Source organism: Struthio camelus, chromosome 6, assembly GCF_040807025.1.
Source record: "Struthio camelus isolate bStrCam1 chromosome 6, bStrCam1.hap1, whole genome shotgun sequence".
In the NCBI taxonomy this organism is placed as follows: Eukaryota; Metazoa; Chordata; class Aves; order Struthioniformes; family Struthionidae; genus Struthio; species Struthio camelus.
In genome coordinates, this window is record NC_090947.1 from 8,102,478 (window position 1) to 8,119,296 (window position 16,819).

The 16,819-nt window shown below is 44.7% G+C and overlaps 1 protein-coding gene across 1 annotated transcript; it reads left to right on the forward strand.

The window, feature by feature from the left end:
* The first annotated feature begins 51 nt into the window (after window positions 1-51).
* CD28 (CD28 molecule) lies at window positions 52-13,519 on the forward strand. The gene is made up of 4 exons (XM_009688628.2): window positions 52-305; window positions 7,472-7,825; window positions 8,076-8,194; window positions 11,162-13,519. Exons 1-4 carry the CDS (start codon window positions 251-253, stop codon window positions 11,300-11,302), a joined length of 669 nt encoding a protein of 222 aa, XP_009686923.1. The 5' UTR covers window positions 52-250; the 3' UTR covers window positions 11,303-13,519.
* Window positions 13,520-16,819: the final 3,300 nt, after the last annotated feature.

Below are 16,819 nucleotides of genomic sequence, written 5' to 3' on the forward strand. Positions count from 1 at the left end.
TAAAGTCATAAAAAAAAACCCTTGAACTTCCTGTTCAAGCACTGCCATTGCAGCGGTTTCACTTGGCTGCGTATCATGCGCTGTGGAGTGGGGAGGAGGAGGAGGAGGAGGAGGAGGAGGAGGAGAGCAGCAGCACGAGCAGCCGAGGGTGCAGCCGGGCCTCGCGGTGCAGCTGGTGGTGCGGGGCCCCACGAGCCTCCGCAGTGCTGGCAGGGGGTGGGGACAAGGCCCGGGGCCCACCATCAGCACCATGCTCCTGGGGATCCTCCTGGCGCTCTGCTTCATCCCGGCCGCTCATGTAACAGGTAACCAGCAAACATGTTGAGCCTTTCCGCTCTTTTTCCTTGCTTTCATCATCAGGTGGGAGAATGTCTAGCGCAGTTTTAAACTCATTTTGCACAGCGTATCCTGTGTTGGGATGTAAGGGGAGAGACAGAGCATGCTGGTAAGACTGCACATGGATCAACCTGATGCAGCTAAGCGGCTGATTTTTATTCCTGCCACAAGTATCCTTCCAAGACCCCAAAGCTACCTTTATAACTTGGCTTCTTTTTGGATGCATTTGGAAGTTGCGTGCATAGGTGGAAGGGGTTTTACTCCACACTCCCTCAGACTTTACAAGTTTTCACATCACATGGGTGCCTGCACAGCTTACTGCCTCTCCTGGGGGCTCTGCGCAGCGGTGGCGGCAGTGCCCCTCTCGGGGCCCCCTCTCCTCCACCGCCAGGTCTCCAGCGCAGAGCTCCATCTCCCCCGCAGGCCGGCTCGACGCCACGGGCTGCGGGGCTGAACCCACCTGCAGTAGCAAATAAAAGGAACAAAAGCAGAGTTGCTTACTGGGCTCAGATCTGGGAGGATGGGAACTGCCAAGTTCCTGAATTTTGCTTTGTTTAGTAATGTGTTGATATTTAATAGATGCCTAGCCTTTTTCCTGAGAATATCTTCAACAACAGAACTGTCTCTTTGGGACTTGGAAGTCCGGAGGTCTTGGTGAACCTTTCTGAATCGTCAGTTGTTCTGGTGGAGGGTATTTTGTCGTGGTGTTGTCTCTCGCTCATGCAGTGTTCGTATGGTCAGAATTAACACATCTTTCCAAGGGATACATCAAAATGCAAAGCAAGGCAAGGGCTGATGGGCTTTGCTATGATAATCTTGAAGCAGACAATTTTTCAATTTGTTGGCCTGCGAATGCTTGTTGTTGGGTCTTCTCCAAATATCAGTGCTTTGTATTTTACAGGGAATATACAGAAAGGAACAAAACTCTGTTTTCCAGTGCAAAACTTTTCACATATGGAACATCTTTAAAGAGTTGCTTTTCCTAACGCAAGAGCTATAATTGCTTCTATTTTTTGCTTATTTATGCCTTATTTTTCCTGTAATTCTCTTTCTCAGTAAAGGCATTGCAATTTTCATGAAACCATGATCTACTTTTCTTTGAGAGACCACGGGCATTCCTCAACCTTTTCCCCGTGTTTATACTTTGTGTTTGCAACATAACAATTATTTCCACAGCAGCCAAGTGGGTTGTCAGACAAGACACTAACTCCAGGAGGGGATAAGTAGCAACAGTGGGTGAACAGTTGAAAAAAATTTCCATGAGGCATCAGCAGCTTTTAAACAACTCTTTTCAATTGCCACAAAATAAAGTATAGCATGTAGTACTCAGACACAGGAGTTACGCCACGATTCGACAGACATGTATACACTTGTTTTGCGCTAAGCACTTGAGTTTCTCCATAGCTTCACTGAGACTGCTCAACTGCTTGAAGTTAAGCACATGAGTTAGCATGCTGCTTAGGGCTCTCATCTTCCCATGCTCCCTTTCCACCTTTTTTCATTTGGTCCCAAGATGAATGATCCTTACTACGTGGAAAGCATTAAAGGACGAGGAACCCTGCAGGACTTCCTCAAGCCACAAAGGCCTCAAGTATTCTGTTTTACCAAAGACAGCCGACTTGATTATCCTGTTCTGCTGTTGAGAGACTGCACCGATGAGTGCTGCATATTCACTTTGAATTGTGGAACTGTAAAGTTGGAAGCGGTCTTAAAAAAAAAATTAGTTTGTGTATTCCCTTTTGCAGTAGCACCAATGTTTACAAAGTCTGCCCCCCACCTCCACTGGCTACATAATTACTTTGCTATGGTCTCTCATAAAGGCAGTTAGACCAAGTTGCCTGTCCTGTGCATTTTGTGAATTAAGCAATGCAAGCGGGTTCCCACTGCAGCGTACCACAAGTGACTTCATCTTTTTACTACCCGCATAACCTTCTGGCTTATGGTCTCTGGGTGTCAAATCAACCTCTAACCCACTACGGTTACCAGACTGCAGAAGAGGCATGAGACGAGGTTAGCTGAGATTAGGATGACATAATAAATTCTTGTTCAAAAAAACAAGGAAACAAAACGCTGTGCTTAAACTGGGTTTGATTAAAACAAAAGTATCACCTGTGTTTTACGAAGTACTGTTCTTCTGGCAGCACTTGCACCAAAGGAGAAAAGATTAGCAAAGAGCAAGTCTGTAATGGTTAGATCTCTTCAGCTGCACATTATACACCCAGCTGGTTGACCTAAAACCAAACTAACCAGGAAAGACCCTTGCACCTTGGGAAGAAAAGTAAAAGTAATTGAACACCACAGATCACCAGCAGCAAAGTGGAACGGCTTCACAACGTAGCGGCGTGTCTTTCTGTTTGTGTGTTAAGGAGCTGCTTTCACGTTTCCCCTAGACCCTCAGAAACTTAAGTGAGCCATTTTTTCACTCTGCTTATGGAGACCTCAACTTCTCCCAGCTTCCTTGTTCTGGCAAATAACTCCTTGAAGTCAATTGTCATGGAAAAGAAAAAAAGTAGTTCAAAATATGTTTTTACAGAATATTTTTTCCAATAGCTGATTATGATTCATGGAAAGTTCTGGAAAAAAAAATCAAAATAGTTATTTTCCATGCTTTGTTGTCTCTATTTTGCTTTCTTGTCAAAAAAGAAAGAAAAAAATTCAATGGAGTTTTGCTTGCATCAGGATCTACAATTAGAGAGTTAGTGTTTTACTGATAATATGTGGGGATGGCATTTTTTTCAAGATCCAAAACCTTACATGTGACTATAAGATAGGTCTAACATGACAAATAAGATATAAAAAAAGCTTAAGAAGCATTTAGAGATAGCACACACCCGTTACTTATACAATTTAAGATCCTGAGAAAGCTTGCAACATGTGCACACTGACTTCAATGATTTTACATTTTTAGACTTTAGAGCTCTTGGAAACTGTAGACAATTTTTCATAACTACCCTTTTCTTGGCTGGTTAAGGCCAAGTACCTCCATATAGACATTTATTATTACGCAGCATGACTGAACATAGCTCGGGAAACAGCAATCGCAACCCTATTTAGGGGAAAACATACACTAATGGAAACACATACTAAATGTTTCAGAGTTTCACCATTTTAACCAACCCAGAGTGACATTTACGAGAAAAACCATCTTGGTGAAGGCAAACAAAGCTTCAGCTCACGTTTGCCCAGAAGGTCACCAGCCTCTCAGAACGCAGCCTGGTGCAAGCCTTCTACGTTCAGATCCTACTGCAAATATACTCAGATCCTATTCAGATCACAAAGGAAGTAAGGGATGTTTGGCCTTACTGTATTTTCACCTGAAACTAATGGACACTTTGGCACAACTGACTTTCTCCAGTTCACAGAAATCCAGGCCTAGAGGAGCAGGATGACAGCAGGGCCTTACTGGCACCCTTGTGGGCTAAGCCTGACCTCCCCTTCCTGGCACTGCAGGTCAAGCCGTGCATGGAGTGGTAATTCGCTTCTACAAATGAAAGGCAAAAGACCTCCCTCAGTCAGTTTAGATTTGACATGGTAGAACCACTTTGTGAAAGTGGATTTGGATGCTTAACTTCAACCAACCATGTAGGAAAAGTCTTCATTTAGCGTTCCACAAATGAACTTTTCCCACCGTTTGAAGTCATCCTACATCCCAGCATCAAAAGCGTGGGGCCAATTTATCAACATCCAGCAAGGCAAACAGACTGGGCCATAAATCCAAGTGACAGAAGTAAGTTGAAGGAGTTATTTTTTTTAGATAGGTGCATTAGAAGAGTCTGGTCTCCAATTATCAGCACAATATCATGGCAGGGACAAAAATGGTCCAAAGCTGTAGTTAAATAGTAGAGCTTGAGGCATGAAGCTATGTCATCCAGATTACAGAACTCCAGATTAGCCCACAACAGCAAAAGGTGGGCAAAGTCACTGGCCTCTGTGTAAGTCTTAAGAATATTTGAAGGTGGTCTCTCAGATGAGATCTGCAGTTACCTCTCCTCTGACTATAGTAAAAATCTGAGCAGGCTGAGCAATAAGTGTTCATTTGCTTTTTTTAAGTACTTGCAATGAAAAACAGGTATTGTGGCAAGCATTTTTCTGAAGTGCTAATGCTTCTGTAAGCATCTGTTTTGAATACCTATTTTGGTTGTAAATTCTGTGAGAAAAGGTCTCTTCTGAATGTGTATTGTTTAGTCTCTATGACAATAAGGGCTGTAGTGTTTGGCACTACTGCTGTGGCAATCTGAAGAATAACTCTGAATGGAGATGTGAGAATTGCGCTATGCTAAATATAGAACAATTCCACAGGAGACTTGCAAGCTCCCACTTAGACCAAAGATTGATTTTCTGGCCAATAAAAATACGATCAATTACCAGGTCTTTAATGGGGTGGAATTCAAACCACCTCACCCCTTGCTAAAATGCCTTATAAGCCTATGCAAGAGGCTTTGTCGGAAAATGCTGATCCGATGAAACTCAAGTGTTATGCTGAAAGGTCTTCATTTCGATGAAAATTCACCACAGGCAGGCAGCTCCAGTAGAAACCCGCCTTGCCTATTGTAACTCCGTCACCCAGTTCTGGGATTCCAAGATCTGTGGCTCTTGCAGTGGAAAAGCCAGCAAATGCTCGCTCTGCATCAAAACAAAAACTTTCACAACATTTGGGTTCCCTGAAGGCATGAGAATTCAGCGTGTGACAAGTTATGCTGTGACGAGGCAGCAGAGCGTTCCCCCTCTCATGCCTACCTGCTCTCCCAAGAAGGCAGTGTCGGTAAACAAGACTTTGAGTGAGAAAATGAACAATTGCAGTGGTTTCATGGGTTGGGCTGGTAATCGGAGAACCTGCTGGCCACAGGCTGTTTTTAGTGTCCACACCCTAGCAATAGTCCTGGCCAACTCAGGCACCTCTTCGTGTTTACTTCACTCCCTCTCCCAGTGTTTTTCATTTCATGTCTTACAGTTGTTGCTATGCCAGGGTATACCTAGCAGGGGGCTGCTGGGTCAGCTTCCAAAATTCCTGCTAAGCCAGCAGCGGCCCTTGAAAGAAACCTGGCTTGTTCTTCTCTCAAGCCTTGGAGAGCTGAGGAGTAACAGTCTTATAGACCCTCTCACCAGCTTACAGGTAGCTAGAGCTGCCAGGAATTTTTCAGCTACGCAGTGGTGGGAGAGTGGGAGCTGGCTGGGGGGGGGGGTGCCACTTCAGCAAAACCAGCAGCAAACCTTGACCAGGAAAAGTTGAACACCCAGAATAGCATTTCAGATAGATAGAAGAATGGGAGCAAAAGCCCAGGACAGCCAGATGGAGTCAAGGCTTTCACTCCGGATGTGGAAGAGCCACACTCATACCCATCTGCTGTTTTGATTCGGAGCAGGGATTACACCTGCATCTCCCACATCCCAGGCTACCGCTATGACCACCATGTATGTTCATTGTCTTCACCCTCAACTCTCATAATCAATGTCGTACAACATGAAACAGTTGCAACAACAGCAAAAGAATAGCTTCATAGCATCTTTGGATGCATTTTGTGACATTTGAAGCAGATGTTTTCTGCATCTATGTACGTGATGTGTCAATTGTATGAATGTGTTTGCTTTCTGTGTCTTACGTTGTATGTGTCCATTTCCAAAAGCAGCACACTGGGCCAGATGACTCAAGTGGTCTCTTCCAGTCCTATGGTCCTGCAGCCACCTAGAAGCCAAGTCTCTCACCTGTAACGTGGGAGACAGGCTTCAGCCCTAACCTTAAGTCAAGCAGAACATGGAACTAAACTTGGGTCACCTTCATCCCAAAGGAGTGTCCTACTCAAGAGGTGGGAGTACTTCCTCTTCGTGTGCATGTGTGAACACATACTTTGCTCACAGACAGCCACTTAGTCCTACATATTGTTAATCATTTATTTTCTGGGAATTCTAGATCTGGCCTCTTCCCCCTGCCATTTCCCTCAACAGCCTTTTCAGAGGCTCCTTCACACAGATTAAGTTGAAGGGATAGGGGTTTTGCAGCAGGTTTTGAGGTAGAGATGCCAACTGCCATTCTCTCAGCCATAGCAATTCCCAGGGACCTACCAAAGGCTACTGAGATCTCATACAAGAGCTGTGGCTGATGAATGAGTTGAGCTTTCATGAAGATTTATGTGGTTTTACGCACACACACAAAAGGGCTGTCCTTCTAGCAAGTTCATAGCTTAAGATCCAAAACTGCCTTTCTCTTACAGGTCACCATTTGAAGAGTGGGGCCTCAGTTGTATAGGATGATTTTTCTTGGAAGCAGCTGTCTTTCTGCATAGTCCTTGTGATGTTTCATTGTTTGGCAGATGGTAGCCGAGCTCTATATGTCAGAAAACATTTCCTGTTTATGTATCTGACTGGTCAATCCAAACCGAATTATGCCTTCATGTGATATGGTTTTTTTGCAGGCCATTGAAGCGCTAAGTGCCAGTGCAGCAACAAATTAGTCATCTCCTGGGTCCTTTGGGAGATTAAGAATCTACTTCAGCTGCTAACTAGAGAAATTACTTTTTATTAAAGTGATAGCAGTTTATGCTTTTAGTCCAAATCCCAAGGTCCCAAGGTCCAAATCCTTGAAGAGTTTGCAGGTGGAATTTGCTGAACCACTTCAAGTCTATCCTTGGATTAAAAAGCAAGGATATAAATAATATTCTTCTTTCTGACAGATAAACTAAGCATTAAATTCATTGTATTTCCACTCCGTTGTATCCCCTGGGAACCTAGCTACTAAGAAAAGGATAGACTAAGGTAGCCATACATACATACATGTATTTTACATATATGTGTGTGGGTGTGTGCGTACACACACCCAGAGTAGCCTTCTGAATCTCAGTGTTAAATCCCCGGCACATGGGCCTCTTTCTGTACTAGTGTTCTGACTCTGAAGAAAAACACCCTTGATCTCACAGGCTCACCTAGTGACTATGTAATTATTTATATAAAGGCTACTTGCTGCAACAAGAACTCCTGTGAGCAGCTGCTTCTGCAGCTCAGTGGTTAAGTACTCCCAAGGAGGGAGTGTCAGCTGGGGAGACATGGAGAAGAGTTGCACAGGAGGATGTGTGGTTCTGAAGTCTCATACTGTATTTTATAAACAACTGTTTTTTCTCGCCTTCCCCCCCCCCCCTTCCAGAAAACAAGATTTTAGTGGCTCAGCATCCTTTGCTCACTGTGGCTAACAAAACAGCGACTCTGGTCTGCAACTACACATACAATGGGACAGGGAAGGAATTCCGAGCTTCGCTGCACAAAGGAACAGACAGTGCAGTTGAAGTCTGCTTTGTTTCATGGAACATGACCAAAATTAGCAGTAATTCAAATAAAGAATTCAACTGCAAAGGGATTCATGATAAAGACAAAGTAATCTTCAGTCTTTGGAATATGACTGCCAGCCAAACCGACATTTACTTCTGCAAAATCGAGGCCATGTATCCACCGCCATATGTCTACAATGAGAAGAGCAACGGGACCGTCATTCACGTGAAAGGTAAGCTGGGAAATCTCTGTAGGCCTACACACATTCCCCACACAAAGGCTTGGGGCAATACATTTCCCTCCCAGGAACAAAATAGATGGGTTGCCTGTTAGGACTAAATTCCCAATCCCTGGAGAAGACATCTCAAAATGGTGCATGATATGGTTGACACACAGGGTGTGTTAGAGCAAGGGGTAAATAAGGAGAGGTCAAGGTTGTTGCTTTTGTGGGCTTTAAGTTGTTTTTGTTTTCTTCCTTAAAGACATACCCACCCAAATGCAAGAGTCTCAGTCTACAAGCTCTTACTGGATTATGGTGGCAGTGACTGGAGTTCTTGCTTTCTACAGTACGCTAATAACTGCGGTCTTTATTAACTACTGGGTAAGAAATCACTATTTTCCTTTGCTCCGTATGCTCTTTGGCCCTAGTATGTGTCTTAGGCTACATTTGCTGCATCTACCACAGTTCACTGATATCCCTCACTTTCAGGACAGCAGTGCTTCTTCACCCTGGCTACACACGCACACCCATGCTATGCCCAAGATGAGCTGAAAGCCCAGATGCTCTCCAGGTGGGCAGTCAGGCCTCCACACCAGCATCCAGCAATATCAGGCACACCAGCAATATCAGGACGCCGTCTCCAGCTCTTGTAATTGTCCGTGTCAGGGAAGCCTACAGCATCCCTGGCAAAACCCTGTGGGACTATTCTGACAAAAGAGGTTCACCTGCAGTAAAGCGATCTTTAGGGACCAGGAACTGGTCCAAGACCATCCACACTGGTGTCTTGTGCCTTTCCAGCAATTTCCTCAAGTATTCACTATTCCCCGCAGCTTGCCTGCAAGAGAATAGGGGCACCAGGATCTCACTAGTCTCTCCTTTGCCCCTGTATATTAACACTGAGAAGGCAGAGACATTCTTAAGGCTCATTATTTTTGCTTTCTAATTTCTCTGGAGACCTGGTTGGCTCAGGTCCCATCCAGTTTTGCCTGGTCCAACCCCCAGGCCTACTGCACTACCACAAGAGTATCAGGTGATGCAGAGGCAGCAGAAGGCCACATTTGCTGAATGAGTCTTAGGATCATAATCTCCCAGAGCTTATTTTACGCTATTTTCCCCACGTGAGAAAGACTGGAATGATGAGCGTAGAGAAGAACTCTGTTCCTTGCACTCTGTCTTTCCCCTGTATCTCCCCCTGAGGTTAGATATCTATTTTCAATACATTGCAAGGTAGCTTGTCTAAAGGGCCCAAAGTCCCTAACAGGTTAAGTACCGCATGGATACAGAAAACCACTTTTCCTGCTGGCCGAAGTTTCGGCTGATATCTATTTCATCAAAATACACTTGTTCAATACATGCCTCTTCCTACTGAAAAACAGGCTGGATCAGGCATTGCAAATGCAAATACAAAGCCAGGCTAGGTGGTTCTTCTTTGTGCCTTTCTGCAGAGAAGGCCTCACAGTAGAGCTAAGAGGATTACAGGTGATGGCTGCTGGCGTCACAGTGCTGTGCTACAGTGGCTCTGTTGCCCGACGAGATACTGTAGTTGCAAATCCATCACTCAGAAGCTGAACCATTTCTCTCCGCTCTGTGCATTTGGTCCCTAATGGCCACGCACTGTGCTGCTAAGATGTCTGCTCCTAGCAAGACTGACAAGGCTACACTCTGATGCATGGTGTTTGCTGCATCAATTTTTACCTGCTATTATTACTGCTGCTGGTATTCTCCTGATAACGCATACTCTGAGTGCGGATGCACTTGGAGTGCTGTTGAATGTAAATAAAGCTGCCTAGAAGAGATTACAGATGTTAAAAAAATGGGCCTAAAAACAATACTTGACAGCCATGGCAAGCCTGTTTCACTTAAGTTCCTGAAAGCAGCTGCAGATTTGTCTAATTTCTTACAGTTCTGCCTTCCCTGGAGGAAAAACGCTTTCCTTTCCAGAAGTAGCAGTCTTTCATCCTGGAACAGCCTAGCATTCACTCATGCTAGTAAGATGTATTTCTCTCATGCAAAATTAACTCTTTGATTTTATTAGGTGAATTAAAAATTCTGTATTCTGGAGATGAGCACACACAACTAGAACTCTTGTATTTAATGACTTACATGCACCAACTGCATTTTATAACTTAAGCTGCATGCAATTTACACTCAACACCTTGTGTGTGTGTGTATATATATATATATATAAATAAAATATTATATATCAAAATGCTTAAATAATCTCACAGTAACTAAATGCCTCACTCTGCAGGCACAACATGATTCAGCCATCAAATTGTCTAACACAGACCAATTCCACAACATAGACACCCACACCCACCCACCAGTGGATGCATATACTTGTGCATAAACACATATGTATGTATATATGTATATAGGAAGAAAATTTCAGTAAAGAAAAGAGATAAGGAAAAAAAGGTATAATCAGCATTGAGAAAGAAAATGGAAACACTTCACTTAGTCCCTGACAAAGGAGCACTTAAGCCATGCCAAAGCACTAACCTTGCGCATAGCCTGCTGGAGTCACGCCTTCAAATGCTGCCATAGCCACAGGCTCCCTCTGATTGCAGGCAAATGACTTCACCTGCCTTCTGCTTCTGCTGCTCTTATTTGCAGAAGAGATGATGCCTTTCTGTCTCACAGGGCCGCTATAAGGCAGCAGTTCAACAGTGGAAATGAGTTTTTTGCAGCCCAGATAATGAGACAGATAAAAGATTAACATCAGCTCTGCTTCTTTTGCCTCTTGAAGGGGTGCGCCTAACAGCATATACGTTGCATATTCCTGCCACAAGTGGTAGGTAAACGGTGACATATGCAGCCTGAGCTGATTTTATTCTGTTTAAGTGAATTTCTTTGTTCACGGCTCAGACTGTTTGGCTTTTGCTGAGTCATTCCACAGCTGAGAACTGGGGGCGAGATAAAATAGTCTGTATCCTTGGTTTGCAGCGTTCGTTTACCTGTACAGCTAATGCTATAAACCTCTCAGCAGATAAGCTGGAGCCTTGTGCTCAGGCTGGGCAAATGCATAGATTATTTTAGGAGAACATGTGTTTTAATTCTGTGAATGCATTCAGGCCTGAGGCCTGCTCCCCTGAGCCGGGATCCAGGGCTAAAGCCTCAGCAGTGAATAGAGCTGATGGTTGGTGGGACCACTTATTAATTCAAAAGAAGGAAAAAATTATCAAATCCATTATTAATTTTTTCTCAGATCTTATTAACACTCAAAAGCTCTCTGTGCAAAGGATTCCCCCATCCCCTTTCTTCTTTTCCTTTTTCAAATCTTCTCTCCAGGCAGGACAGACTAATTGCAGAAATATTTTGACACTTTCCTTCACTTTTCTCCCACAGCAAAAAAGCAAGGAGAAAATGTATCATCAGAGCGACTACATGAACATGACTCCCCGGCACCCACCTTACCAAAAGAACAAGGGTTACCCATCCTACGCGCCCACGCGAGACTACACTGCATACCGCTCCTGGCAGCCGTGATTCCCCACTGTCCGACCCGCCAGCACCCTGGGGTGCTCCTAGCCGGTCACTTGCTCTTGGACATGGAAGGACAGCCGGTTGTTTTCTCATCATGCCTGTTGTCATCGATCATGGATACCGACGCCATGGCAAGCAATGACTAAACTTTGACAGTATGCAAAAAGAAAAAAAAAGCAAACGTAAAAATACAAAATTTAAACAAGGATCGTGTTCCATGATGGCTGAAAATGGGCTACAACTTGTGCTGAAGGTTGAGAGTGGGTAAGACAGAAAGATGGCATCAGACCTCAGAGCTGGTATCCTCTCGATGCCTGCGATTTTGCTCAGCTTTGGGGGAACCAGAACTTCTGACCTTTCCCAGTAACTGCTGCCTCAGACTTAACTCTTAATTTCTTTTCCTGTATGTCTAATCCTCAGAAATGCAACCCATATGGCTGTTAAATATGGCAAAATGCCAAAAAACCCAATCTCCCCCAACCAGGGCACAGTTTGAAGTTCAAAACACATGCTCAAAAGAAGAGAGGGAAAAGTCAGCCAGAAGGTATGCAGGCTATCAGCCTAGGACACAAATGAGCTGTGAGGACAAATCAAGATTGATGGAAAACCACTAAACCTTCAACACGCGAGTCCTTAGGTTGATCACTTTGTAACACTTCGTAAGATGATTTGAAGCCGTGATTAAACAACTCCACAGAGTGAGAAAGCAATTAAGGTGAAGACAAAATCAAGACAAGCGGGAGAGGAAGAAAGATCTGTTGTCATCATGAAAAGCCCCTTTTCCATTATGTTCGCCTACAACAAGGGAGCACAAAGCCTGCAGCGAAGTCATATGGGAAGCATTAGAACACATGGAGGTCAGATTTTGAGGACAGCTTTACTTTTAAGTTGAATTCTTTTTTCTACCCAGAAGACACTTACTTAGCCGAGTCCTCCTGAAAATCCGTCCACTTCTTCTGGCACCAAGGTTGTACCAGAGCTCTTGAAATTCTCAGTACAATTATGAATGAATAAAGATCACTTGAAAATTTTCCCCTCAGCACCCAATTTTTTGGGTGTGAGAAAGTCCTCAGTTCCTACCATAGTCAACAGGGTCTGCAAGTGCTCAGCCATTTGCAGGGACTGCTCTGGGCACCTTGAGGAACTTTGTGCTAGTTGGAGATTACTTTGTTACCTAAAGATGTTTTCAGGGATGCTCCATGCAGGATGGAGTCTTCAAAGATGTGGTCTTCAACAAATTCATTCCTTTAATTAAGCATGTTTACATTAGCAAGGAATCTTAAACTGTGACTGGGGTTGTCTTAACATAAAATCTTTTTTCATGCTGAGGAGATGAGGTTTATTTTTTAGGGACTACTGAAGAAACGTTTAAATGAAAAATAAATCCATATTTCCACCTCGAAATAAAATCAGGATCATTCAACACTTACTTTACTCCCAAACCGGATAAAAAGATTCTTTCTATCTTGGAGAGGAAATGACAAAAATAGAGCTCTGGAAGGGTGGCAACAATCTGCTTTGACGTTTTAACCCAAGTACAAATTTTGGTTATTTCCAAATTGGAAGTTTTATCCGAGTTCGCTGACCAGGCCCAAACCCTCCATTCCGAGTCACGCCAACACGCGCCATGCTTCCTGACGGTGCCGCGTCACTGCCGGGCACCCCTCCCCTCATCATACGCACACGACCTCCAAGCTGGACGCTTCTCCACCTACCTTCCCAACTCTCCGCACGTTGGCCCCCCATCCTGAAGACCCCCTAATTGCCCCTTGTACGGCGGCCTGGGCAGCGGGGTGCGCTGGCGGGGGCCACGGCAGTCCCAGCGTGCTCGGCCTCGGCCCTCCTCGCCGGCCCTGGTGCTACCTGGGGGACGCTACCACCTTGCTCCCGCCTCGGCCACCCCAGCCTGCAGAGGGGGGACGCGCAGGGTCTTCTCGCTGCCCAGCAGCAGTCTGGGGCACAGTCCGCAGCGGGGTCTTGCGCCGACGGCACTGCGTCCCCAACCCTGGGTGCCATCCGTCAGTGTCACATAACACAACATGATCGAGCGCTCTGATTGCAATGTGCCAAAAAAAAAAAAAATCACATCTTCTCACACAAATGTAAGGTGAGATGGCAAATGCATAGCAAAAGCTAGCATAAAACAGGGTCAAAGTTCCTCGTTTAAACTGCAAATATATATATATCTTTAGAAATAATAAATGTATCTATTTCAATATATCTATATTCCTTAGAGTTATAATATACTTTTTGTAATCTCCTTTTAAAATTATTAAATAGATAAAGTAAATTAAATCTTGTATAAATGCTTTGGGCCTGAGGCTGTTCAGAGGAAAGTATTACTTTCTAAAGTAAATGTTAGTATAATTTGTTTTCCTTCCCCTAACGCTTCTGTAATTTCTATATTTAAATCATACTGATAGCTCCCAGAACACGATACTGGAAAAGAAGTCTTGGAACACCTGGAACAAGTATCAATTCAATTGCCTGACCCCCCCCCCCCCAAAAAAAAAGGAGATACAGAGAAACATCCTAAACATGAAATTGAAAATAATAAAGAGAACTAGTAGGACAGGAGAGGCCCCAGCACTGTGTTAAACTGGACATCACCATTATATTAAAGCACTGTAGGGACATGAATTACATACTGTGGAGATGAAATACCACTAAATAGCTTTTATCCACCACTGTAAGGGACAGAAGAGAGAGTCTGTAGAGAAGCAGGCAAGTAAAGCTCCAAGAGCAGCTCTGCAAATGCAGATTAGCATATATAACAAACAGAGTGATCCTAATTTATTGCAGCTGGTCTCAGGCAATGCATAACATGTGAGGACAGCATGGCCCTCCCTGGCCCTGCCTTTGGGGTGTATATGCTGTTTGTGGGATGATGCAAAGAGCATCCTCCCTCTGTTGCTGCTCAGAACAGGGGAACTGGCCCTCGTGGAAGGCAGAGAGAGACGAACAGGGTTTTCTGCCTTGCAGACAGGTCATTATTCAAATGCAGGTATCACCCTGCCGAACAGTAATTTAACTTTTCATCCTCCTATTCCCCTCGTTTGGATTTCAGTGTCAGATGAACACCTGAACTGCAATCGCCGTATCTGAACGGCAAGCGTCACACAGTGCAAGGGGTCAGTCAAGCGCGGTGCAGCTCCGGCGCCCTGCATGCGAGTTCCTGCCCAGCACGGCTTGGGCGCAGCACAAGTTGACGGCCAGGCCCTTCCACATGTCTCCCCCAGGAGACTGCCACCGAGGAGGCAGCCTGCGCTATCTCCACAAGTATCTTGAACTTTCACAGTAGGAGCTGTCAGGTTTGCTAAAGCCTGAAGTCTTGGACATCCCTTCTCATTTGAATCCTCAGATTTCCAATATCCTCCTCCTCGATCATATCCTTCAAAATGTCTCTTCTTTCTTCTACGGCCAATAAACGCAAACCCTGCATGTTTGTTAAACAATATCACATCTTCTTCCTTTACTGTGCATATCACCTCTTCTACTTTCGTTTCTGTGCCAGACTCAGTGGTTCAGGAACCCGTGCGATTTGTTAATCTCTAACACCAGTGTGTAATCTTCCACGTGTACCTGTGACTAGCTATTTGCTTTACAAAGACTGTCTTGTATGTCACATTCCTCTTCAGTTTTGGAGAGGTTTTTCTCACCATAGGAGACTGGAGCCATGTGGTGATTTGAGATGTACTTGTTGTCTGTTTGAAGGATTTGGGCTCTTTCATCCCTTTGATTTTTCCCATCATCTTCAAATTTTCTGTTGTGCCAGACACCCACGTGGGAATCCCACACACCACGTGCTTCTCACGGTCCCTTTAATTTCCATACATTTCATTTCCTGTGCATAGTAGGCTTTTGACCGTTGCCAAGCCATTATGCCTGTATATGCCCTTACAGCAGAAGCAGCTGCGGCTACTGACAGTACGCTTGATACCCATAACACGGCACAAAAAGCTTGAGTTTTAGGAGCACACAAGCAAATGCTTCAGTGCTAAAGATCAAATCTTTCCGCTTTCAGCAAGGCTTTTGCTTGTGTGACTGGAAAATAGTTTATTCAAGATGAATCACAGGCCAAGGCAAGATTTTGTTAGTTACTCACACTAACCAGAAAACAGGTTAGGGTAACGAGTGCAATACCTGCTACGTGAAGGTCCAGTAGTGAGCGGGAAAGCACTGAAAACAGCACTCGGCAGTAATTTGAAGCCAAAGTCAGTGTCTGTAAGTGGCTGTGAAGGGGAAACATTACTAGCTGCTTATCGTGATGCAAATGGATTGTTCTTCACAATTAGGTGCTTTTGTTAGAGCATCGCATTACAGTATGTTACTCTTCCAGCCTCAAGGGCACGCAGATAGTCTGATGTGGCCAATTTGGCTGACAGAGTGCTAGGAGGCTGCCAGTTTCATAGGAGCCTGTCTTCACAGAGACAAGAAGTTGAATGGTCTCAAACTCTGTTTTTTTTAATGGATCTCCTGCTTCTTACTTTTTCTCCTTTTCTTAATAAAAATGAAACATAACTTTCTTTTCAGAGCTCACAAACTTAACCAGTAGCATCTCAGTTTTGGGGAGCTGGCTCTGTCTGACTCATTTGACTGTTGAAATGAAATGACCAGCAGTTTTCAAACGCCACAATTTTTCTAGTCATTGTATCATTAGGTGGCCACATCATCCCTTTTCCTCACTGGCTTTTTATGCCTTCTGGGGAACTCTTCTGGATCATGTTAAAATGTTCTCATGGGCCGGAACAACTCTAGTTTTTCAGTCAGGAAAGATCGCTCTATAACCAACAAAAGCAAAGCAGCAAACCACCCCTTTGTAACGCTACAGTTGTTTGTGGAAAGCGACATAGTGTTTTCATTTTGGTAGGAGGATCAAAAGGCCTTTTTACAAAATCCTTTTACTGTAAAGAAGCTTCAGAAATGACATTCTAAAGTACCTTAACAGAAAAGAGACCAAGCTGCACAATTAAGAAATCAGAGGTAGGAAATGCCAGTAGGAGGACTTCCCATCCAGTCTCTCTTCTGCCCCCTTGTGTGAACGAAGTCGTTTTTAATTACAGTTACTTTTCTTCCCTGCCCACAGGAACTTTGCCCTCGATTCTTAGCATATGCGTATTAAGAGCTGCTGCCCTCCTCCCCTGCAACAAGTGCTGGGCTGCAGGAAGGGGCCCCAGGCGCTGCTGGGGCAGGAGCTTGGTGGCCACGCTGCAGGTACACAGCCCGAGGGCCGTCGCCAGCCCCGCAGGCCGAAGGCTGCGGCAGGACGTGACCCGTCTCACTTTGCCTTCGGAAACCCGTGGCTGGCTGAGCGCGCGCTGAACTCCGCTTGCCTTGGCGCAGGGTATCTGAGTGGATTAAGTGGCTACAAATTGCATCGGTTTACAGAAAGGGAGGGAAGGGGGTGAAGGTTGAGACAGCGCGCACAGGCCAGTCGCTGAAGGATGATCGCTAAGTTAATGCCTGACAGCCCTGTCAGCGCCCCACTAAATTAGATCACTCCGTTGTGAGTCAGAACGA

Coding starts and splice junctions, on each gene's coding strand:
- CD28 (XM_009688628.2), top strand. CDS start 251: ATGCTCCTGGGGATCCTCCTGGCGCTCTGCTTCATCCCGGCCGCTCAT. Junction 7,826..8,075: donor GACCGTCATTCACGTGAAAG/GTAAGCTGGGAA, acceptor TCTTCCTTAAAG/ACATACCCACCCAAATGCAA. Junction 8,195..11,161: donor CGGTCTTTATTAACTACTGG/GTAAGAAATCAC, acceptor TTTCTCCCACAG/CAAAAAAGCAAGGAGAAAAT.